The 26,057-nt window shown below is 40.7% G+C and overlaps 1 protein-coding gene across 2 annotated transcripts in view; it reads right to left on the bottom strand.

Moving 5' to 3' along the window:
* Nucleotides 1–26,057, bottom strand: part of camkmt (calmodulin-lysine N-methyltransferase) — a 131,098-nt gene that overhangs the window by 102,500 nt on the left and 2,541 nt on the right. For both annotated transcript variants that reach the window (XM_047335254.1, XM_035606905.2), the window contains exon 3: nucleotides 25,667–25,731. In XM_047335254.1, the coding sequence (XP_047191210.1) occupies nucleotides 25,667–25,731 (65 nt within the window). The remainder of the gene's footprint in view (nucleotides 1–25,666; nucleotides 25,732–26,057) is intronic.

Genomic DNA, 26,057 nt, shown 5'->3' with positions numbered 1-26,057 from the left:
GTACATGCAACCACAATCATGGGGAAGACTGCTGAACTGACCGTTGGTTTCATCAGGAGTGGACTGAGGCTGGAGTCAGTGCATCAAGAGCCACCACACAAAGACTTCTTCAGGAAATGGGCTACAACTGTTGCATTTTTAGTACAGTATCAAGCCACTCCGGAGAAAAAGAACTAGACTGTTGCTCAGCGGTCCAACGTCTTCTTTTTAGATGAAAGTAATTTTTGCATTTTATTTGGGAAATCAAGGTCCCAGAGTCTGGAGGAAAAGTGGAGAGGCACAGAATCCAAGCTGCCTGAAGTCCAGTGGGACGTTTCCACAGTCTGTGATTACGTGCGGTTCCGTGTCATCTGCTTGTGTTGGTCCAACTCACCTGACCTGAACCCCATAGAGATTCAGTGGGGTTTTGTCAAGAGGAAGATGAGAAACCCTCGACCCAACAATACAGACGAGAAGTAGGCTGCTGTCAAAGCAACACGGGCTTCAATAACGTCTCAGCAGTGCCACAGACTGATCGCCTCCATGCCACCCCGAATTGATGCAGGAATTCATGCTAAAGGAACGCCGACCAATATCGCGTGTATTAATGAACATATTTTCAGAAGTTGGACATTTCTGTATTGTATATCCTTTTTTCATTGATCGGAAAAAATATTTTGAGATACTGCATTTTAGATTTTGATCATTGAAATTCAAACAAAAGGCTTAAAATATTTTAATTTCGGTGTAACTAATCTAGATTATAGGAAAACTTTGCTTTTTTATTTAAATTACGATAAAAATGTACGATATTTTCTAAAATATGTTTTTTTTAAATGCACCTGTATGTCTATGTACTGTAGTTAACACATGTCCAGCATGCATGAATAAATGTATAAACACACACACAAACACAAACACAATGTAATAATGAACAAGTAAACAAGCATGGAATTTACTGTGCAACAACTGAAGACTGAAGACAAACTTCATCAGCTGTAGGGTCTTCCAGGTATATGTTCTCTTATCGTCTACTCTTTCAAGGATTTTATCACATCTGTTGTTCAACCGGAACAGGTGCTGAGTCTGACACACAATTGGATGGATTGGAGGGAACTGCATAATCCAGGGGTCTGGCGCTAAGGAAAAATGAATGAAGAAAAAAGGACAAAAGAGCCACAGTGAAGTCGAGAAGAGTAGTGCTAATGGTGTCTGGACTGCAGTTTGATGGATAGCAAGGCAAAGGATCAGAACATAGCACTTGATCTTGAAGCACTCTGGTGATTTTAGCCATGTGATCGCTGATGACATAATGACCCAATTGCCTGGTTCAGGACAGGAAAGAAGAGGATTGTGTGGGATGGCATCATAAACTATTACAGCAGCAATGCACTCTGCACTGTGGAAGAGGGGTGTACTGTGGTGGATCTGAACAGAACTATAACTTGCTTGGGTCAAGTATGTTTAGAAGGAAAGAGAAAGTAACCAAAGGCAGAACATGAGTTAATAGTAAGAACTCCAGAGACACTACTTCTTTCAGTCTCTGTAAAACAGGAGGTTGGGAAAAAAAGTGGCTTGGCATGTGTTCCCATAATTTGGCAATAATTAATATGAACTGTTATTGGCTTTTTTCCTTGAGTACCGGGTCGAAATTGTTGTTGAATTTTACAATGTCAGAACCAGATATGTCCAGTGTTTTGAAAACATATTAAAATGTAAATGTATATGCATGTATGTTATATGGTTACATATGTGTGTGTCTATCAGTGTCCCAGTGAGTCTAATGGTCCCCGGAGGCAGGCCAGCGTCCATCAGCAGACAGCAGGCATTAGTGCTCTACCCGAGTATCGATGGACCACTGGTGCTTGACAGCGGGCCCCTCCCTGTGGTCATAGGACAGGATGAGTATATCTACGGCTGTGTGTGTGTGTGTGTGTGTGTGTGTGTGTGTGTGTGTGTGTGTGTGTGTGAGAGAGTGTGTGTGTGTGTAATAGACACAGAATAGTGACAGAAAGTGTTTCGGATACACAGAAATATAGAGAGCGATGTTTGTGTCTGTATGAGAGACAGATGTCTGTGAATGACCCCTGACCTCAGGCTATGTGTCACAGCTCGGTGTGTGTCTATGCGTGTGTGTGCGTGTGTGAATGTGGGGCCGCCCGGCTGTCATCGATCTTACACGCAACAGGCCAGCACTTAACACTTGGACTGCAGTGACTAATACACTCACACCCTCTATTACTGCCTCACTGGAGGCTCAGCGTGTGCGTGCGTGCGTGCGTGCGTGCGTGCGTGCGTGCGTGTCCGCGCACTCGCATGGCCTACTGCCAAGCTCATGCTGCTGCTTTTCAATGGTAGCACAATAGGTTACACCTATAACAGTGTAATGATATATCTCTATTAGACATTCTCCTCTTCCCTCTCCCCTCTCTCCTTTCTGTCCAAGCCCATCCATGTTTGACTTTATAGAACGATACAGAAAATCTGCAGAAAAAAAAACTAAACCGAATCTCTCTAAGTGGCTTATTATGACCCATATTGACATTTTTTATTGTTAAAAGGCATCTAGCATTATTGTAATAGTGATAGGAGCAAAGGTGGAAGTGGGGTGATGCAGCATATTATTATATTATGAAATAAATCGTATCATATATAAAGTGAAAAGGTGTCTCGCCAACTTTTTTAATAACCGCTTAATCGGTTCAAGTAGTTTTTATAGCAAAATGAATCAGGCGACATGAAACCCAAATCGAACAGGACATGAGTCATAATGGACAAACAGACAAAGGCAGATGGAATCACTATGGCCCAATCTCAATGTCCCCCCTCAATGTCCCCCCCCTAACCTCTAAGCCAGGGGTGTCCAACTCATTTTCACCCCGGGCCAAATCAGCATTATGGTTGCCCACAAATGGCCTGTTTAACTGTAAGACTGTATAAATGTGACTTCTCCTTAAAGGGATAGTTCAGTGATTTTGAAGTGGGGTTGTATGAGTTACTTATGCATAGTTAATATGTTACCTTATCGGTGTTTTAAACATTTCCTTTGTCCAGCATGTTTACCTTTCTTTTTTTTAAATACATTTCTGGGTTTCCCCCTGGTCCTCCCCTGTTTCACGTCACAACGATATGAACAGTGGGTAATTCCCTCAGGCAAAGTCTGCATCGACGCTGACTTGGGCATAAAGGGCTCAAAACTCAGCCCGCGAGCCCCCAGTGGGACAGTCCCAAGCCCTCACAGACTTAACAGGAATGTGCCTAAAAGTCTGTGAGTGTGGACACTGAGATTGTTAAAACAAGGTAGTCAGGGCAAATTGAACACAGGTGAACACATTAGGAACAGACCGAACAGAAGAGAGGAGAAACAGGAAGTGCAGAGACACAAGAAATGGACTTCAGAATAAAACAGGAAATAACCAACTCAAGATTAACAAAAGGTAACTTAACTAAAACAGAGACACAGGGAAGGTAAATCAAAGCATGAATAACCGATAAGTCCACAAAGAAGAAATAGCCTTTTAAGAGCTCATGATTTTAAGTCTTCACAGTGGCAGAAACATGACACTAGTCTTATCCGGCAGTCAGTGCCAAGGACCCAAGGTTGGTTTAGGTTTTCCAAATTTCCAACAGTCCTTTTTACAAATGTGTGTCATTGTAAACACAGCATTTTCCCTGACAGTGAACATTCAAGACAGCCGTGGATCAGATGTACACAGTATCTCTACATTTCTTTCCAACAGTAATGCAGAGTGTGTGGATACTAGGTGTTAAGTAGCCATTGGTCATAAAAAAGTGGAAAATTCACAACAACAACATAATAGTTGTTTTGATCCTCTGAGTGGTCAGGGGCTGGCGAGGCTCATGGGTGCTATTGTAGGAAGAAATGCACAGGCTAAAACACCAGCAATTGCTGTTGATAGCTTCACCATGATGGAGCATTGTTTCTCACTATTACAGACAACACACATACATAGACATACAGCAAAAAAAAAATTAAATGGTCTGTATTTATATTGGTGCTTTTCTAGTCTTATTGACCACTCAAAGCACTTTTATAGGACAAGTTACACACATTCCTACATTCACACACACATTCATTCATTTACTGCGCTTTGTTCTGTCACATTCATTCATTTCCAGAAAAGCAAGGCAATTCAGGGTTAAGTGTCTTGCCCAAGGACACTGCGGACTGGAGGAAGCGGGGATCGGACCGCCGACCATCTGGTCATTGGACGACCGTCTCTACCTCCTGAGCCACAGCTGACACAAAAACCAATCCTAAACACCAGTTAGTTAGGGATATTTACATTTGCACATCATTGTTTATACTATTGTAAATTGAATATTTTTGCTGTGATTGTTTATGTGTGGACAGCCTTTTACAGACAGATACAAATGTATCAAACTTCTGAGTCAGCAGGGTTAAAAGACCTTCCACTACAGCCTACTCAGGTGAACAAGATTCATATGCAGCACCAAAAGCTGATTCTGGTTATGTAACGATCCACTAAGCATCCTGTGAAGACAGACATGTATACTCTGATGTGTACCAGTGATGTGTAAGTATACACACACACACGCACACACAGTACATCTTGTATTACCCACTCTTCATTCAAATAGCTTGTCAAAGCAGCTGGCTAACTGAGGCTAAATAATGCCTTATAAACAACTGGGAATTATCCGCTAGGCTATCTAGCCTCTCACCACAGTCGCCCAGGGGCTCATGTCCAAATGAGATGGTTCAATTCAGCTCTCTGTCTCTCTCTCTCTTCCACTTTCACTTCTATGTTTATCTACATGACCTTGTCCTTTTCCCCCCATGGGGGTATAAGGACTGGAGGCAGGAGTGGTGGAGAGATGAGGCAGTATGAGTAGAGAAAAGATAAGGGGTGATGGTCATGGCTGCTAGGGTTTTTGTGTGTTGGAGAGGGGCACATAGGAGGAGATGGGACGCTTTAGGCCACAGGCAAAAGAACAAGCAGCCTCTTAAGTGATCTGATTGCCTTGTTTGAGAACTGAAGTGACCATGCTCAGAATGGTTACTAATAACACATTTAGTAATACATTTAGACAGACCCTGCAAACACATGGACACACATGAATACACACAAACGCACACAAGCAGGCAAAAAGAGAGGCAAACATACACTTATGTGGACAAAATAGCAAACAACAAATAAAAAACTCTTATCTCCTAATGACGTGTGTATGTGTGTGTGTGTGTCTGTGTGTGTGTGTGTGTGTGTGTGTGTGTAGGATAGGATAGGAATGGGCTGTTGATCATTGATAAGCTTTAAGCCTATGGCTCACTTAGGGTACGTCATGTGTTTTGGACTCACAGAGTCAAAGACAAAGATGGAAAGTCGAAAAACAAAATGGACAGTTGAGGAGAAATTAATAGCTTGTCAACCAAAGAGGGGGAGTGCAAGAAAAGTTTCAGAAAGAGGGAAGTGGACAAAATATAGTTTTCTTTTAATTTGACATTCTCTGCAAGAGTTATTTTTAATGTCATCTATTATTTGGGGGATTTTATTATTTTTCATAACAGCTTTTTTAGCAGAAGGTTTTTTTTTAACAAAAACAACTGATCACTACCACGCCTAAAATACACTAACAAACATAAGGCAAAATAGGGGCAGGCTTTCATCTGTGATTGGCTCTGACCCTGGTATTCTTCTTCGCAGAATGCTGGTTGGAAAAATAAATCAGGCATAGTATATAAGCAAGGCTATCCTATTCCTCCTTGAGCGACAAAAATTAAAAGAACTCTAGATGCTGTTGCCATAACACCTGTCCCTGGCCCTGAAAAGCCCAACAGTTAACTGCTTCACCACCTGTCTCCCCTCGCGCTGGTAAGATGCCCAGTCCCGTCCCAACATCCTCGGTGGAAATGGCCTCATCCGACTACGAGTCAGAGCCCACCACATCCAAACAGGCTAAAGTAAGTGTTTCGGAAGGAAGAGCCAGTCCAATATCTGGCTCAGATATGATAAAACAGCCAACATTATGCATTGCATTTATTACAGAGTGTGGACAAAACATGGCTGGGAACACTGCTTTTCCTGTCAGAGCATGGATGTTCCGAAACGTTAAAAAAGCACTATGTCTCCAAGAAACACAACCTGTCCCGTGATAGGTGCGTGTTCGACAGAGCAACCCACCTTTTAACAGGATTTCAACACCTGTGTCAAACCAAAGCAGTGAGGGGCCAGAAATGATAATAAAATATTACACTGCTTATAATATAGTCAAACAAGGGCAAATTTAGGTCTCAAATCATACTCATGAAAAAGCACCTTTATTCCTGTTTACAGTAATTTACATAATAATTACCAATGTATCTAAGACCTATCAACAAATGGTATAATAGGTGTATTATGGCTGCACAGGGAAAATTTGTGGGAAACCTAAAAAGTATGTGCTGGTGCACCTAAATGAAAAAGTCTGTCAGGAGCCCTGACTTAGAATCAAATCCAGACCATTTATCAGATTTCTTTGTCCGGAAATAACAAAAGAAACACCTGGCCATGAAACTGCTTGTCAGTCAATTGTCCAATTACTTCTGCGCCTTTGAAAATGGCAGTACTATGTATATAATGGATGTAATTCATAAAAGGTAAATCCAATACTTTTATTAAAACCTTGAATGTTGACTGTTTTATTTCAAATTCCTTGTGGTGGCGTAAAGAGGGAAAAAATTTGTGTGTCTGTCCAAATGCTAAATAATAATAATAACAAATAATGAACACTTAAGCAACGCATGCCAAACTGTCATGTAGCTTCAATATCCAAACTGCTAGGCTTCCATACACACCATGCAAACACACCACGCAAACACACCACGCAAACACACACATAAGCAATTATGACAGTCATACAAGGACTTAGCTTACACCCAAATGAGAGACAACACTGACAAAAAGTGACAAAAGGAAGCACTTTACAGATGCAAGCACACACACAAGTTCTGCATTGACATAAATGGTGGCCTCTGCACATATTCATGTATCCTCTCTCTCTATTTGTTTCCCTCCTGCCCTCGGTACATAGGCACTTCACACCCTTTATGTGTGTGTTATGAAGCTTATGGTGTTTGTGTAATGTAGTTATAGCTGAGCAAATATTTTCCCACACACAGTCCACAAAAAAGCCAGGTGACATTCACATACACACAAACACATATCCACAAAGACACACACCACAGAGGTGCAATTAGAGCATCCCACTCCAATTAACCAGCTCTCTAAACAAATCCCTCCATTTTGGCTGCACTCGAAAAAAGCCACTTGGGAAAGCAGCACAAAAGCTCGAACTGTATTTCTCCTCCAGGACACGTGTACTCTGTGTGTGTGTGTGTGTGTGTGTGTGTGTGTGTGTGTGTGTGTTTGTACAGGCTGGCAGTGGCAACACACTGGCACACCATCCTGGCTGTTATGATTGTGGTGGTGATAGGAAGATTGTGCAATCATTGGTAGGTGGAAAGAGTGAGAGGAAGCAGAGAAGGAGGGAAGAAGCACAGCAGAGAGGGTGGAAAGCAATGAAACAGGGAGGGAAGCTGTTAGCAGGAGCACAGAACAACAAAATTAGAACCTGTAGCACTGACAAGTTACAACTCTGCTACGGAGGAGTAAAACATCTATTCACCAATCATTCATGATTTGCTATTCACTTTTGTTTATCAGCATCATAACCTAGAGGTGTGGTAGTGGCCTGTACCTGTGTGTCTTTAGAGATAAACTGATGAAGAGACTAAAATACAAGGCTGGAAACTGTCATTGCTGCACAAAGAAAAAAAAAGGTTTGTGGAAGCAGTGTTTTATTTTGGACAAATGTTCAATTCTTAATTAGCGACATATTGTGATGTATAGGCAAACACTGTAATAAGTATTTGGCAAATTAGAAATATACATTATATTAAGTATATATATATACATATAAATACACACACACGCACACACGTACGTAATCATGCTTTTTTCTCAAGTAATTGATTATTTTGAAGAAAGGCTCCTCAGTATTTTACAGGAATCTCATAATTAATGTTGAAACACCTAGCTGATTAATTGAGCAGTATCCTTTTCTGCTTGTAGTATCTCATTGATGAGTCTTACTGTTTCATTTGTTATATTTCATTGTAAACTACATATCTATTGATTGCTGGTGCAATCAAAAAAAACAAGCACTTTTAAAATAGCACTTGCAGTAAATGCAGTTTCTGCACATAGCTGACTGACTCTTATGGTGATATGGTTTTCTGACTTACTTGTATTTGTTTTAAAACCAAAAACAGTTGTACCGTCCTACATTTGAGCCCATATGCCTTAGTCGTTTTGACATGTTGGAAATGTGATTTTCTTAAAGTGAATATGATCAAATTTGTATTCTGTGCAAAAGTGAAGGGGTTGGTATATTATTAAGACACTGTTTAGGGGTACATAGGTCTCCAGCTGTGAAGCTGTTATTTTATTTTCAACCTCTTTAATAACAAATATAAATAAAGATATTCAGCTAGTAAAAAAATATGAATGTCAATAAAGGGATTGGCGAGCCACATTTTTTTTAAATACTTTTTAAAGAAATTCGATGCTGATTATGTCTCATCAAATTTGAATACCGGGTCATATGGGGCATGAGGAACTGGGGCCAGGGTCTCGCCAAAACTGGGGATCTAGATCTCAATAGCTCATCTGTTTATATATTTATCCCATCCTCCCACGTGTGTGGGAGAGAGAGAGACAGAGAGAGTGTGTGTATGTCAGCCTCAGTGGGCATTCACAAAGGTCTATGGCGCCATGGCCTGCTGTGGACACAGAGACAGAGTAAGAGACCACAGTATATGTGCGTGTGTGTTGGAGTAGTGACAAAATAGGCCTGAATCTCATCAAACACTATATAATAAACCATACGATGTCAAATACATACAGTTTTTCTCCCATAAAGTTCTAAATGTGAAACTATGATATAAAAGCCACAGCACAATGTGGCAGTTACAGGACAGCCACCAAGTCCCCTCAGCCTGAAGCCTCAGAGAAAATGCTACAGCTAGTTAGTAATTAGTGTTGTCTCTCAGAGGGCCACTTGAAAATCAGTTAACTTACCCCTCAGAGGCCTATGCTAAAACGCATTAGCATTTAGCACACCCATTTGCGTCAACACCTATTTCAGCGTTAGAACAGCCAACTGACAGTTAAGGCCCCTGTGGGGCTATTTAGAGAGTCCCCAGACAGAGAGACTGACAGAGTGAACAAGTGACTGTAGCAGTTTGTGTATTAAAGCTGTACAGTGAGTCACCAAGCAAGTTAATGGCTTCATAGCTAAAAAGCACACACATTAGGGCTGAGTGATTTGGAAATATGCTGAAAATATCTAATTGCGATTTGATTTGTGATATACTTTTTAAAACTAAAGCTTCAGTTGAATATTTACTGTGCAATATATTTAAAACATGTGATGGAGCTTTACCACGTGAGATATCATCAAAATATTGACTACACTTTATTCTAAATCAAGGATGTTTTAAGACCAACACCATGTGTGTCTGCTTGTACTTGATCCATTTCCTCTCCAAAGAAGGGTTTTTTTCTTACTACCTGCCCTTTTGATAGCAATCCACCAAGGTACAAATGCACCTGGCTTTTAAAGGGAATTGGAGATGGCACTGATAGGTTTATTACATGGTATACCCAAAACACACCCATGATTAATCAATAGAATGCAAACAACTATTTTGATCCATGCTCCTGGCACAGCCACCTTTTTTCCTCTGTTAAAACTGGCAAAGGAGGATTTGGGCATGCCCTTAATGTGCTTGCATCAAGTGCTTTTGACCATGCGCCTAAATTGTTGAAAATGAGCCTTATTATTGACTTATGAATAACTATTTATCTTACACTGACCTATAAAATATACTGTAAATCAAAAAGAAGATAATGAAAAAGGCGCTTCTTTGGGTTCAAGAGAGGGTGTGAGAAAATCTGTTAAAAACAAGGATTGCTGTAACACAATAGACATTATAGAAGCCTTATTAAGTTAAAGTTAACTCATTCAAGGCAAAATACAAATTTAGAAGATGCATGCTGCATATAGTCACTTTTAATGCTTCCATTCTTAAGTGACATTGCACCTCTGTATTAATTATTACAGACAATGGGCCTCATGCATAACATGTTCGTATTATAATCCAACATTTCTCCTACACCAGTTTGTACCATGAGTTTGTACGAATAGACCTTGCCGGATTCATCAAACGCTTCTAACAGGATGAATGATACCTGTGCGTATTTGAGCAAGTGTGCCCACAGATCGTAAATTAGCATAATCAACGCCCCAAAAATACCATATGGTTTCGCATACATGAAAACAGCGTCAAGGAGTAAAAAGAAGACGTTTTTGAGATCAGAGATTGGAGTTCTGTTTTCAGACATCCATAAATTAAAGTCTATATCTTAACAGCGTCAGCAGGGGATGAATGACGGACTAAAGCAGATCTGTTAATACTGAGTCACCTGTGAGTCGCACTGTCACTGAAATGAAGAGGAAATGCATCTATATGAAAATGGCTTATCAAAAAACCACTCGCCACAGAGAGGTAATCGATGACTACAGGGAGGTCTAAGAGAGGTCTACATCACTGATATGAACGGAAAAAAATATGTGCCATAACCGGCGATGTTACACATGTTTTAGCTGCTGCTGGATCAGTTAACCTTCATTCATTGCAATATTATACAATATGCAGCATGTTGTAACTATTTTACATTTGTTCTTTGGCGTGTAAAGCAGCTCACAGTTGTGATAAGATAGAGCAATTTACATGATTCCTACGACAGGTCGCGACCACTCGTAAAATCTGTGTATTTGAAAGAAATCGTAAAATATGAAAAAACTGGTGAATGCGGTAAGTTCTCCAAAATTACTCGTATGCACGGTTTCAGAACAAATTTGTCCATACGAACGGTTCTTGCATGAGGCCCAATGTTTAGAATAAATTGTATTGCAGTCTACAAGCAATGGACATATCTGACAGCATGTTTATGTGGGCGCATGTAGGTGGGGGGGCTGAGCAATTATTTTACCTACCAAAGGTGGGTTCCTGAAAAACAAGTTTGGGAACCATTGCTTTATAGCACCACATCAGGTCATAATTGTGAAGAAACATACAAAAATATTGGAGTGGTTGGAGTGGAGCCAAAACCTATTCCCATATGCCCATGTAGCCAGTACTACAGCTGGTCCACTCCCCAACCGACACACTAATCACATTAATCATCTGTTTGTCTTAAAACATCATTAGGGACATTGACACACAGATTACACGCACACACACACACACACACACACACACACACACACAAACACACACACACACACACACACACACACACACAGACACACACACACACACACACTTGCATGTGCTCACTTGTGCCTTTGGAAGTACACAATAGTGTACTTGATGGGTACAACAGGGAGAAGAGCCAAATTAACTACCATGCATAATCACTTAGCTCCCTAATGGAAGCATACTCACCACATTTTTGTTTGTGTACACATTTATGATGCACACAAATACAGATGCAGACACACTGACAAGAAATATATCCATGGACAGTTTTACTGTATAAATGTTTAAAAAAAGCCTCAAAATATTCTATCCTTGGTACATGCTTCAATCTGCTTAAAGATATTCGTGTGTGGTTTTGTTAAAGCAAAGTTTTAGAATTTTTGTTATTCTAATGTACAATTGCACACCTATAGGTCTAGTCATGATTGTGAGTTGAGGTTATATAAAAGTTTTAATTTTCAGATTTAAGAAGCAGCTTGGATGTCTACCATTAAAAATAAATACTATAAGAAACAAAATAACACTGTTGAGGGGTTTAATAGCTTATACTGATGGAAATGTTTAATTGGAGGTTATCCATTGTATTTTGTGATGTGATTTTTTTTTAGAATTAAAAATGGTGGAATAATAAAATAGTAAAATAATAACTATTTCTTGCTGTGATTATCACAAGAATTTGCATGTCAACTATAAGCACTGAAGTACTTCCTTGTCCATCCTCCTTAGCTTTTAACACACACACACACACACACACACACACACACACACACACACACACACACATATATATATATATATAATTTTTTTAAACTCCAAACATAACGTGTTTTGCATGAATAGAAGCTTTCAGGCTAACAGAATGGAGTTCAGTACATTGTGTGTTGGTGATATGATGGGTAGCAGGCGTAGGTGTGTGTGTGTATGTGTGTGTGTATATTACTTAGTTAGAAGCCAGTGTATGCTGAGCTTACGCACCATGGGGAGCATTACCAGGAGGGGCACAAGGGGGTTGGGTGTCTTAAGTAGAGAAAAATCCAATAATTGTATATGTCCAGAGGGAGGGCGAACTTTTAGGAAAGGGAGCGACCTGTTATTACCCTTTTTTTCTCTCTCTCTTTCATTTCATCCCCTAATTCTAGGGTGAGGGGGTAACCTAAGGCAGGGAGGGAACGAAGGGGAGAGACATTAGGGTTACAGACTGAGCTTGTGAAGTATGTCCTTGTAATTAGCTGAGTATTAGCAATGGTGACAATGCAGCAGAACTGGGCAGGGAAGCACCCTTTAACGGTCTACTCATTTCCTGAACTTAATCCCCACCACTCACTGGTAATACTGCACACACATCTACACTCACACTCTCCCTCTCTCATGCAAAAATTCACATAATCAACTGCTAACTATAATGGGAAACGACTCCCTGAGCCAGTGTTTCCCATAGGATTTTGAGAGATTATGGTGGGCGGACGTCAGACCCCTCTAGGGATAAGAAAATTTTCTACATTTGAATGTTTAATCTGGTGAACTTTACCAGGAACTTAGAATGCTAGATCTATCAGAACTTTATGCCCTTGTATTTTACTTGTAATTGTGTGCTGTAGCCATACAACCTATATATGTGTTGTATGGTCACTGACCCCCACCCACATACAATCACAAAAAAGGTGGAGAAGTAGCTTCTTTTGAAAATATCATTCTTTGCATAATAACAGCACAGAACAATTAACTAAAATTAACAATAAATTTGAATGAACATAAATATTGAACTCGGTACCTGCAGGAATTTTGAGGAAAAGTTGCAATTTGTATAAAATTAGGAACAGATTATTTCCTGAGTATATTGCAATATATCAGGTGATTTTTTTCTCATATTTTTAAGATAATAAAACTTCACAACGTGAGGAGCAGTGTGCAGCCGTGTGACATACTTTGAGCTGCTCTTCTTTAGTAATGGCGCAAAAACCCACAAATACGTGTCTAGTCTCGTCTTTGAATTGACTTTGTATGTAATCTATATTCGTGCGAATAATTCACGTTACGTTCGGTGTGAACGCACCTTTAGGGATATTTAATGTTGTGTAAAAATGTTTTCGGTATGCCACAGTCTAGTCAATGTATGGGAAACACTGCTGAGCAAAGCTACACACAACTGCTCACCCACAATCCAGGGGAATTTCAGCCTGCACGTGCGTGCGTGTGCATGCACATATACATGTACATTTATGTCTGCATCTGCACATTAGCATCATGTTGTGTTCACAAGTAGTGCGGTGACTGTTTATTTCTCCAATGTCAAGAAGCCTCCAACACCCAACAGTTCTTCAGGCAAGTCCCAATGTCTTGTTTTTTCCAGTGAATGGATGGAGGAGACAAGGTTACAGAAGCGAAAATCAATTACTTACAATTAAGTCAACCGGCAACTCTTTAAATGTGCCCTCAAGCCACTCAAGTCTTACTTACACTACCTCAAACCCCCACCTCTTACACCACAAAGTGACATGCACACTGTATGCCAACGTGCACTATAAGCCACATTCACTGTGACAGTTTTCGTATTCAGTGGTTAAATATAGACTTAGAAACAATTTCTGTGGCAGTGGATTTAAATACGCTTGAACAACAGTTAAGGAGTATTTCAGTAATTTTTAACTGCAAAAAAACATACAAAAGGCAAACACTAAAAAAAAGGTTTAAATATCTTAATGTCTATCATAAATATTTCCTCTACAATTATTACAGCAGGCCGTGTGGCTAGCTACACATATTGATCTCAGTTTACCGCTTTGTAGACTGACCATAGGATGTTCTTTAACAAGAACTGCTTTTATAATTTAACACAAGCTCATTTCTTACAACCCAAACCATCTGTTCAGTCTCTCCTGAAGCCTATTAGTGGGTTATTGGGCTGCATATGAGGATTCAATTTTAAACCCAGTTGATGCCATCTCATTCTCATTTGATTTAACTCATGCAGTAGAATGTCTTTACATTTTAAAAAGTCTGATACAACTGACATTATGTATTTTTGATCAAATGTCTCTAGAAAATAAATTAGGATTAGCAATATTTCTTTTTTCTGATATCGTCAAGAGTAGTGCGTGACCAATTTTGGTCAATTTTAGTGCCAATAAGATGGAGGTAGGACTGGATAAGAATGTGTCTTCTCCTATTCCTTTTCGGATGTTTGTCATATTATATTGTGAAAGGCTGTGATATAAGTTGATGACTATAATGATTTAATATATATATATATTCACATCTATTCACTATTACAATTTTTTAAATGTTTGAAATAAAATATTCCAATTAAATTCAGTGTCAAAATGGCACAAATATCTCTTGATTGACTTATGACCAAATCCCACAGTGATCTCAGAATTAACTAAGGGGTGTTTTACTGTTTATAATCACAATGTACAATGATAATATATGTTATCAGATGAATAAATTAGAAGTCAATTTTAGAGAAATATTACCAATTGCTGACAAAGTAGTTCCTCAGATTCTGAGAAAGTGTGTGTAGCCCACCTGAGCTCAATCCAGAGCACACCAGCAGAGAAACATTTCTGTAGAGGGCATTATATCAACAGCACAGAGGGGGACCACGAACCTTGTCACTGACACAACAGTCTGAGTGAGCGTGTGTCTGTGTATATGTTCTGTGTAAACCGGCCAGCTCCCAGTCTAGCGCTATTGTCTAACAAGGTCTAATTAGCACTATGGCACAATTAATTAGCATAATTATGCAAACAGGGCTCCGTTGTAGGCTTGACACAAGGGGAGGCTACGGGGGGCACCTATTACAACACACACACACACACACACACACACACACACACACACACACACACACACACACACACACACACACACACACACACACACACACACACACACACACACACACACACACACACACACACACACACACACACACACACAGCAAATGACAAGAACACAAGACTCATGTATAGTGATGATTGGGCCATTGGATAGGTGTTAGTTTTTACTAGTGCTGTCAATTGATTAAGAAAATTAACTAATTAATCGCACAATTTGCTGTGATTAATCGCGATTATTTGCTCTTTTATCTTCTTAAGACTAAAGTTTAAATTTAATAGCCAATAAAACCATCAATGCTGAAGTGGAGGCCTCGCTGACATGTCCAGATATCTAGCAGGATAAATATTTGGACTGTCTCCTGTGTGAGCTGTGATCTGACAGGCAGTGAGTGTGTAAACCTGGAAACCACAACAACACGCTTCACCCATATTCTCTGCCTTTTCCGTGTTTCATCACACGGACTATATGCGGGGCTTTTTTCTGTCATGTTGAGCGTTTTCACTTCAACAGATGATGAGCATTACCTCAAGTTATTTCTCTCTGTCTGCATAACACAGAGCATCTGCTCAAACTATTTTCTGATCTAACCTGTCAACATAGAGTATCATGCAATACGTCGTGAAGTATGAACGGTAGAGTGATCAATGATCTATTAAAAAATGGTCTAGTGTTCCCGAGGCATTTAACCCCTTCCTTGTCTGTATCCACCTTTAGCCAGGATGGCTAATGGCTAACAGGTTTGCAGCACACATCTTCACACAGGTCAGCCGCCACAGGAAGTAAACAAAACATTTTTAACGCGTTAAATATTTCACAATTAATGCAAACGCGTTAATATTGAGAGCACTAGTTTTACATATACTATCACTAGGTTTTATAAGAAAAAATAAGTGTACCTAACTCAGCTTTTATCAACCTTTTCTAAACACTCAGTTAACGCAAGTTACCTGTAATTTTGTGTTGCTAATTATTATGCTCAAGTTGGATTCCTCAGAAAAAGTGCATTTTTCAGTGGTGTAATGTAAGTATGTTTACTGCCATGCTTAGGTAGCTTACATTTTAGAGATACTGTACTTTACTTTTGTTCTTGACTACTTTCTACTTCTACTCCACTACATTTCAGAGAAAAATATTGAACTTTTTACTTCTACTAAGAGACCGCAATGCGATGGATTGTACACTCTTCTTCATCGTTTTAATGGCGGTTGGCAACCAGTGTAATAGGTGCACATCAGCTCCTTCTGCTCCGGAGTTTTCCCTTTTGCCCGCCATTTGTTGAATTACAAAAGATGTGACGCGCAAGCAGTGAACCAATGAACAAGTCCATTCTTAGCATGTTCTAGAAATCTAAGACTTGAATCATTTGTTTCTGGTTTTCAGTTTGTCCTTGTAGACTGTCTCTAAGCTTAGTTCATTTGTGATCAGTATTCTTGAGCTAGATTTTCTTATCTTCTAGTTTTAAAAGCCTTGCTTTATTACACTGTCTCTTAACTGTTCTACTGTGATCAGTATCCCTGAGTTAGACTCATTTATTTTCTAGTTATCAAGATAGACTTGTTTTATTTAATAGTCCTTGCTGACTGATTTTAAGCTGTGTTATGCTGTGATTGAGTTTATGTAGTTTCTGAAACTGGCTTTTCCATGCTTAACAGTGCTCTGACTGTTTTTAGATTTAATAATTTGGTCTTGTTGACTTAAATCTAAGTAAAGTTTATTGTGGCTTTAAATCCATCTTAGAAATCTATCTCCACTGACTAGGGTGGAAACTGTTGCAGTTCAGCTGTCTCTCAGCAGAGGTAGTTTCAGTTGCTCTCTTACCAGGTGATTCTAATACCTAACTAATTGTGGGGGCGTGGTCAGCACCCCTGTAGCCACTCAACACTTGTGTAGGAAAGCCAGCGTTTGTTTGAAGCGGCAGACGAAGATTAATCAGACAAAGACGTGGAGTCTTCCTGAGGAGTCCTTCGTGGGAGGACGAGTGGGAGCGAGTATCTTTTGATTGTACATATGCTTCAAAGATAAATTTAAACTTTTCTTCCATGTATCACGTGTTTATTTTTCATTCCCGTACACTACTTTTCTCGTAGATACTTTAGACCATGTACCAGTTCACTATAGCACCGTAATCTTTCCAATCTTATCCACCCCTCCCGGCCCACACAGACCCAGTACCTTGTCACAGGGGGCCTGTGCAACTGCCAGTCTGCAACCCGCAAGGCCAAGTTCATCTCTGGATATGCATCCTTGCTGTCCCTGGACTTTCTTGCTCTCACAGAGACCTGGATAACTCCCGACAACACCGCCACCCCTGCGGCCCTCTCCTCAGCCTACTCCTTCACCCAACAACACACCTCAACCTGCTGGCAGAGGGGGAGGTACTGGTCTGCTACTTTCTCCTGAATGGAAATTCTCTCTTTACCCCTTCCGCACTTTACTCCTTCATCCTTTGAACTTCATGCTGTTTCTGTAACTCACCCAGTGAAATTAAGCATCATTGTACTCTACCGCCCACCAGGCCCTCTTCGGGATTTCTTGGAGGAATTGGACGCCATTCTGTCTATCATCCCGGAAGATGGCCCCCCACTAGTACATCTCGGTGACTTTAACATCCAGACAGAGAATTTAACATCTCAGCTGTTAGTCTTTCTATTCTCCTTTGCTCTCTCACATCCAAATGCCCTGAGGATATTTTTTTTTTCTTCTTTCTTCTTTCTCTGCTTCCTTATCTGTTGTTAAAAGCTCTTTCTTTGAATATAAAATGCCGTCTTCCTTCTCAAACCTTGAGAAATGTTTTTCCATTTTCTCTACCCTCCTCGATCCCCCACCTCCCTCCTCCCTTTGCCCGAGCGACTTTGTAAACTACTTTGCAAAAAAGATAGATGACATTCGCTCTTCATTTCCCGACCCCCCTACTGACCCTGCCTCTCCTTCACCCTCCTCCTCATCTCCTTCTTCAGTTAATTGCTCCTGACCTCCTCCCCTTCTTCACCCATCTCATCAATACCTCTCTGACAACAGGTTACTTCCCCAACACTCTTAAAGCAGCAAGCGTGAATCCTCTTTTAAACCTACACTCGACACATCTGATGTGATGAACTACAGAACGGTCTCTCTTCTTCCATTTCTTTCCAAAACTTTTGAACTTGGTCTTAACTCAACTTTCTGCATATCTCCACCAGAACAACCTTATTGACCCCAACCAGTCAGGATTCAAGGCAGGGCACTCAACAGAGACTGCCCTCCTAGCTGTCACAGTGGAACTGCACACTGCTCGAGCAATCTCCCTCTCCTCTGTTGTCATCCTGCTCGACCTCTCTGCAGCTTTTGACACAGGAAACCACCAGATCCTCCTTTCCACCCTCCAACAACTGTGAGTCTCAGGCTCGGCACTCTCCCTGTTTGCATCCTACCTCAAGGGCCGCACCTACAGGGTTACTTGGAGGGGATCGATGTCCGAACCCCACAACCTCACCAGTGGGGTCCCTCGGGGCTCTGTTCTGGGCCCCATACTCTTCTTTTTGTACACCAGGTCAATAGGCTCTGTCATGCACTCACATGGCTTTTCTTATTATTGCTACGCAGATGACACCCAACTCATGTGGTCCTTTCCACAATCTGAAATGCAGGTGGCAGCACCAATCTCTGCATGTCTGGCTGACACTTCTCAGTGAATGTCGCCGCACCACCTAAAGCTCAATCTGTACAAGACCGAGATGCTCTTCCTCCCAGGGAAGGTGTCTCCCACCAACGACCTCTCCATCACAATTGAGAACTTGGTGGTGACCCCTACTCGAAACGCTAGGAACCTGGGTGTGACACTGGAAGACCAGCTGTCCTTCACTGCCAACATTGCAGTGACGACCCGCTCCTGCAGATTCATCCTCCACAACATCAGGAGGATACGTTTGTTTCTCACAGAGAAGGCGACGCAGGTATTGGTGCAGGCTCTTGTCATCTCATGCCTGGATTACTGCAATTCCCTCCTAGCTGGTCTGCCGGCATGTGCCATCCGACCTCTGCAGCTCATCCAGAATGCAGCGGCCTGGGTTGTCTTCAACCTTCCCCAAGTTCCCCCACACTACACTGCTCCTCCACACCCTGCACTGGCTTCCAGTGGTAGCTCGAATCCGATTCAAGGCACTGGTACTCGCCTACCGTGCTGCAAATGGTTCAAGCCCATCCAACATCCAGAAAATGGTCAAACTTTACACCCGAGCCGATCCACTCCGCACTGCTACTGCCAGACGTCTTGCTACTCACTCATTGCAAAGGGCAGGCAGCCACTGCTCATCTAAATCCCATCTGTTTTCTGTCCTGGGTCCTAAATGGTGGAACAAGCTACCCATTGAAAACAGGACAGCAGAATCCCTTCAATTCTTACATCGCAGACTGAAAACTCACCTGTTCAGACTGCACCATATTCCCTGAATTTATTATATTAAACACACAAAAAATCTCTACTTTCTACTCTTTCTACTATGCACGCGCGCACAACGGCCTCCGCATGCGAGCAGAACGGCATCTGCGAGCGTAAAACCATTCTCGCGAGTCAGCATTTGTGCTCTGCTTGACTTCACAACCGTACGCTGGACAAGTTGAGTTATGAGACTTGGGAGGCAGGATCAGTGACTGAAGCTCCCCTCCATTGATTGGTCACTTCTCTCCAGTCCCAAGCCTATCACTGATCGCCTAACCTCCCTCTTGAGGCAGGATCATAGGGATGTGTCGGGGAAATGTCAGAGTTGGAGAAAAGAGAGGTGCATTGATTCATCTACTTTTATAATGCCCTAATATATATTGCAATATTGTAAGCACTGTTAATATTATGAGAAAGGTTGGATGCTTTGTGAGACAGCACTGTTAATCGTTGTAAGAGACTCCCTTACGTTCTTGTTAATCTTCAATTGACACAAAATCTGTTCCAAGGAATGCTCTAATGCTGTGTTCACACTGAACGTTAAGCAAAATTTCAATATCGCCCTCTTGTGACTGAAAGAGTTTATTGTTCAGTGTTTATAAAAAAAAGAAAAGCAAAGGGAGGCCTTTACTTTTTCAAGGAAAAGAAGAAAAGAATCAAGCAAAGGTTGTATGTGTTTACATTTATGCTTTGAAAACTTGTAATGTTGGGGTAATACATTCCTTGATTTTTATGGAGGATTGATGTTTCAACCAAGCAGTGTTTTTCTTTGGTTGGTCATATTTCTAGTTCAATGCTGGAACAGGGAAATCATTGCTCTAAATGAAACTGAACTGCATCAATGGAGATGGTGGAGGATTCCAAACAAACAAGAAGCAAAGATAATGTATTCCTCTTTGTGCGTTTGTATGTGTATGTGCACCCTGGTCCGTCACTGTGACCTTTGTCTGCAACATGAACCCAACAAGTAAACCCACAGCCCAACAAGTCCTCTTACCAATAGCCCTGCAATGTCAACAAGCTCTAACTAAACCCTCTCAAACACACACACAAGCACACACCTCCTCTGATGCATTCTTAGTCACCCAACCCCTAGGGCTTGTATTGTGTTCTAAAATCCTGATCCCCAGCAGGAAACAAGCACCCCTAAAACCCCAAACAACACCTGCACAAAGCTCTCTTAGCGTTACAAGCTCCCAGTGTCTGCTTAAGAAGCAGGAAGGTCGGAAGTTCAGAGTTCAGATAGTTCAAAGTGATCAAGACCGGTCTGAAATAGGCCCAATCATTCACCAACAACATGAGTTAAAATTGTATACAGTATATATATATATATATATATAATATCAGCCACAACATTAAAAGAGGTTATAATGATGTAGCTGATCAGTGTAAGAACAAGTCCTCACAACACATAATATTAACTAATTTGTACATATGCTTCAAAGATAAATTTAAAGAAATTAGTTCAAGTTTTTTTTTTATATATCCTGCACCCACTAAAACTTTCTGCAGCAAACTGGGCAAACGACAAACAGAATATAGAGTTATCATTGTCTAATCAGTTAATTTCTTGCATATCAAATTCTAAAATGTTCTTTTTCTTCACATTTCAATACCACGCGTTTTCTACATAGGCTACAGATATCCAAAATCATTATGTTGATTATGATGTGCCATAATATCACAGCTGATATTGAGTATGCTCATATTCCTTCAGATCCACACACGCATTAAATATATTGACAGAAAGACCCATGCAGAAAAACGAAATAGTCCTGTAGGGTTTGTTTTTCTGCATAAGACTGACTTAAATTTGTTCACCATTTATGCAAGTCCTGTGTGGAACTGTGGTGCCTCAGAGAAGTCATTAATGTCTGGTTTTGTGATATAATTTCATCTCTACAAGCACTCCATTTCCTCAAACATCTTCATTGTGATCCCTGGCGTGCGCCTCTCATCTTGAAATATAACCATTGACTCCAGCTTATCGTTACCTTAAGAAACAACATATTGTTCACACATGCGCAGTGGTGGGACACATACAATAGCTGGGAGAGAAGATCATGCTGAGAGGGGGTAGCAATTTTAAGCTGAGTCCACACATTTTAGAGGCAATGGGCTAATCCGACCAGACTTTTTAGCCTACTCAAAAAGATCTACAGGATTTGGGCTTGTCCACACCTCAGGGGTTGGGGATTAACAAGATAGCAGGAAGGGTGGAGAGGGTGTGATGATGGCTAAAGTGAATGTGTTTATTAGCAAGACTGTGTAGATTTCTTGTGTGGCCGAATATCTTTGTGAGGAACACACATAAATAGGTGTGTGTGTGTGTGTGTGTTTAGAGGGTATTCTCTTTGACTACCAGCCCCAAAAATATACCCCTGAGCTCTGACAGGGTCAACTCTGAGCCATTCAGCGCCTCCTCTCAACCAGTCCTAATTGATCTCACGCATTACTAGTCCCAAACATGGGATGGAGAGGGAGATGGCTGGCTCATTGTCTGAGGAATGAGGTCCCCTTTGCTAGTGTCTCTCTCCACTCCTCAACCTCTGGCATGCCAACCCACCATCTCCTCTTCTCCCCCATTCCCCTCCCCTATGTTCTCATATGCCTGTGCTAATCCACCAGCCAAGTCAGGAACTTGGTTACCCATCTGGCCAGCATGGCTCAAGCTGGGAGGAGAGAGGGATAGAGCAGCGGGAGGGAAGAAAGTGGAGAAATGGAAAAAGGGATGAGGGATGAGGGGCTATATTATAAGCAACCTGGAGATGTCTGGCATTAGGGAGGAGAAATAATTGTATTTTATCAAGTTACTGTTATTGTGAAGAAGGAACAGACAGACAAGTAGAGAAAATAAATAATCCATTCTTGCAGCTGTGTCACGACTTTTATAGTCTGATCCCAGGGAGCAGTTAAGTAGCCTCTAGACATGACCTTTACCGCTGTCCCTCACTCCTGTGGAGCCATTTGCTTGGTTAGCACTGACCCATGATGTTTTCCATAACCCATCACTTGGCTGTGACGATGGATCTTCACCATTTCATTGAAGAGCCGTCGTTCATAATGATTTCAATCGCTGCATTAAAACATCATTATTGATGATGTTTTGTCTAATGATTCTTGTCTTAATGCTGCAATATTTTGTAATGCTCAAGTGTTGTAATAGGTGCACACTTAAATTGTATTATAATGTCATTAATGAGTCACTAAAAAAAAATATAGTTGTAATGCAATAAATACATGTACAATGACATTTATTTTACATGCTTTAAAAAGTACTGGTAATACAGGATCGTAATTAGTTGGACAGTGACATATTTTTTGTATTTCCATGCCTTTTGGTGTTGCTGAGCTTGCCAGTGGATGATGTTTTTTGGGGGTTTTCGGCCTAATAATGGCCTCCTTCACTTGCATCAACATCGCTTGGGACCACATAAGGAGAATTCCACTGAACAGCTACCAAATGCAAATTCAACACTTGGAATCATCTCCAGACCTTTTATCAGATGAATTTGTCCTAGAACAACAAGGGATTAAACCTGGCCATGAAACTGCTCTTCAGTCAGTTGTCTAATTACTAGGGGTGTGCATCTCTCCCTTATAAGATGATCCAATACGTATCTAGATACATGGGCTACGATACGATTTAGGGAAAATACATTTTAATATGGAATGATTCGGTGCGATTCGATTTAATATTGAATTGATTCGATGCGATTCGATGAGATACCATTAAATCTGATACAGTTAATATTCGTTCAATTGAAACATTCATTTTTCAATATAAATTAAAAATAAGCCAATTCTATAAAAGAAGGATTGCCTATCGGTGGCATGAGTTTTCTGGTGTCGTCTCACATTAACTTTTGAATGAAAAAAAGGCAGATCAGAATGAATGGAAAGGCCACACGCACACACGCAGGTAAATATGAACTGTTGAAGGAAAAAAAAGGCTGACAGGAGTGCCAATGGCTAAAACTACACAAAGTGGTTGCGCTAACTGGGGTTAAAGCTATAGTTTCCAGCTTCCTCGTTCACTTTCTGCCTAGCCCTCTCTTCTTCACCCGGTCATGATACAAATAGCAACCCGGTTGGGCTGCACACACAGCGACAGTAGCGATTCTCGATTCATTGACAGGCCGCCAGCCCGTTTGGCGAGTGGGCCGGCTCGCTTTTGCCACACTCCAGAGAAGGTCCATTCTGGGCGCGGCTCGGCACAGTAAAAGTGATAGTGGAAAAGCAAAAACGTGGCATAGTAGCAGCGCTGTATGAATGTGTGTGAATGGGTGACTGTGACTTTCCTGTAAAGCGCTTTGAGCAGTCTATATGACTAGAAAAGCGGTATATAAATACAGTCCATTTACCATGTAGTCGTATCTGTGATAACACTGCCGGATTCCGATTCGTATCGGTGAATCTTTACACCCCTACTAATTACTAGCTGAGCCAAGAAAATGGAGGGACTATGTGTAAAAATGGCTGAATTTCTTAAAAGGTTGATACGATATGTTTGATTAACCCCTTGAATACAACCTCAAGTTCTATACTTCAATCATATCTTGACTGCTTCATTTCAAATCCATTGTGGCAGTGAACTAAATACTTGAAACTGACTGAATATCTGATTACAATTATTTGTAATCCAATTTTTAAACCGACTTTGCTGGATTGTTTGAAACAGTTGTTTTAAAACACCGCCATTTTGTCACTTTTTTCCTAAGTAGTGAAAATTTGGTTCACCAAAAAAAAGAAAAATCATGAAATTTTAATAGAATTCAGTCCTTTTTCAGGATCTGAGAAATCAGATTATTTACAGCTTTCCTGCAGCAATGTAAGCAAGTTAAGTTAATGCCAACATTTCCTGCAGGTGCCCTAACTTTTGTGGAATACTTTCAAACACCTCTGGTACATTAATAAGATAATACAGTGCTGCAGGAAGTAGTACTGTATTTCACTATCAGAATGGTGAGAGTAAGGCACAAGTAACAAAAGAAGACAGACTGGTTGGTCAGAGGTACATACTACAGCAACATAATGACCCAAGAGCAGCACAGTCCGAAGATTTAAACCTTATGCAGCTGGTTTGGGATGAACTGGACAGAGGGTGGAACAAAAAGCAACCTGTAAATGTTACAACTGAACAGAACAGAATGAAACTGAATCAAACTCGGTCAAACTTGACAAATGCTTCACAAAATGGAGGTTAGAATCAAGCCTTGTGTTTCAGATGATGCTACTCCACTCCATATCAGAGAGCATGTGCAAATCTGTTTGAGGCTTTCCGTAATGGGCTGGAGAGAAGCTGTGGTAGAGAGGAGTACACTGAACAAACTTTTGTCTACCAGGACGATCCTCTCCACTACACAGCAGAGCAGCTTCTCCAAAAGAATGATTCAGAAAGACCGTTACAGAAAATCTTTCCTGCCACAAGCCATGAGACTGTATAACAACTCAGCTCTGTCGGACAGAGAGACACTGGACTTTCACCTCCATGTTACCATGTTCTTCTGCACATTACTGGTAACTAATTGCACATGCTGCAGTATTTCATATAAATTCTATATATTTATTTTGCTTATTCTTTTTTTTAGGCATTTTGTATATTTTCACATTTGTCTATTGCATAATTGTTTTTGTAAGCTGTGCTGTGTGATACCTGCTGCTGTAACATTACTAAAGAACCTATCTTATCTTATCTTCCTTTCTCCAAAACAGCTCATCATTGGCTCCTGAAGTCATAAGAAGACTGCAATACACTTTCCTTCAAAAGGACATTTGAAGATATAGTGGGGCAGAATGAGAACATGATAAGCTCCTGGGAGGAGCCACACAAGAGAGACACACTCCCATTCAGATAGTATCAAACCACCTGCATCCAAACATCAATCAAACACTAAAATCACACAGCATGAAGCTTATCCATGGGCTTACCTACAAGTGTGTGTGTGTGTGTGTGTGTGTGTGTGTGTGTGTGTGTGTGTATAAATCAGGGATAAAAGTCAGGGAGTACTGTGGGTGGCAATAACACACAGACACATTATAAATACGATGACTTTAAGTAGTGAAATAAAATATGTACTTACAAACATTACCAGTGTTGTCAAAACTGTTGAGCACTTCATTAACTCTAAGAGGCCCCAAGTTATCCCTGAGAGACACAAAAATATAGATGATTATACAGAAGTCTGAGAGAATTGTATGTTCTGCTTTTTTCTTACATGCAATGAAACAGAAATAATCTGGATTACCATTTTAAACTCATGATTTTGTACCAAAGAAAAAGTATCAAAAAGTGGGCACTGATTTGATTACTGTACGTAAACCTGTTTTATTGCACATTTAATAACCTGGCATGGAGTGTAGTTAGATCTAAATTCAGAACAAAACACAGATTCCAGAGAGTTTGGGGTCAAATCATCATATTGCTCATTAACCCTCGATGACAAAAGCAGCATCACACTGTATAAACCTAAA

This window comes from Scophthalmus maximus, chromosome 10, assembly GCF_022379125.1.
Source record: "Scophthalmus maximus strain ysfricsl-2021 chromosome 10, ASM2237912v1, whole genome shotgun sequence".
Classification (NCBI taxonomy): domain Eukaryota; kingdom Metazoa; phylum Chordata; class Actinopteri; order Pleuronectiformes; family Scophthalmidae; genus Scophthalmus; species Scophthalmus maximus.
The sequence above is the reverse complement of the archived record's forward strand: the minus strand, read 5'-3'. Positions and strand labels throughout refer to the sequence as shown.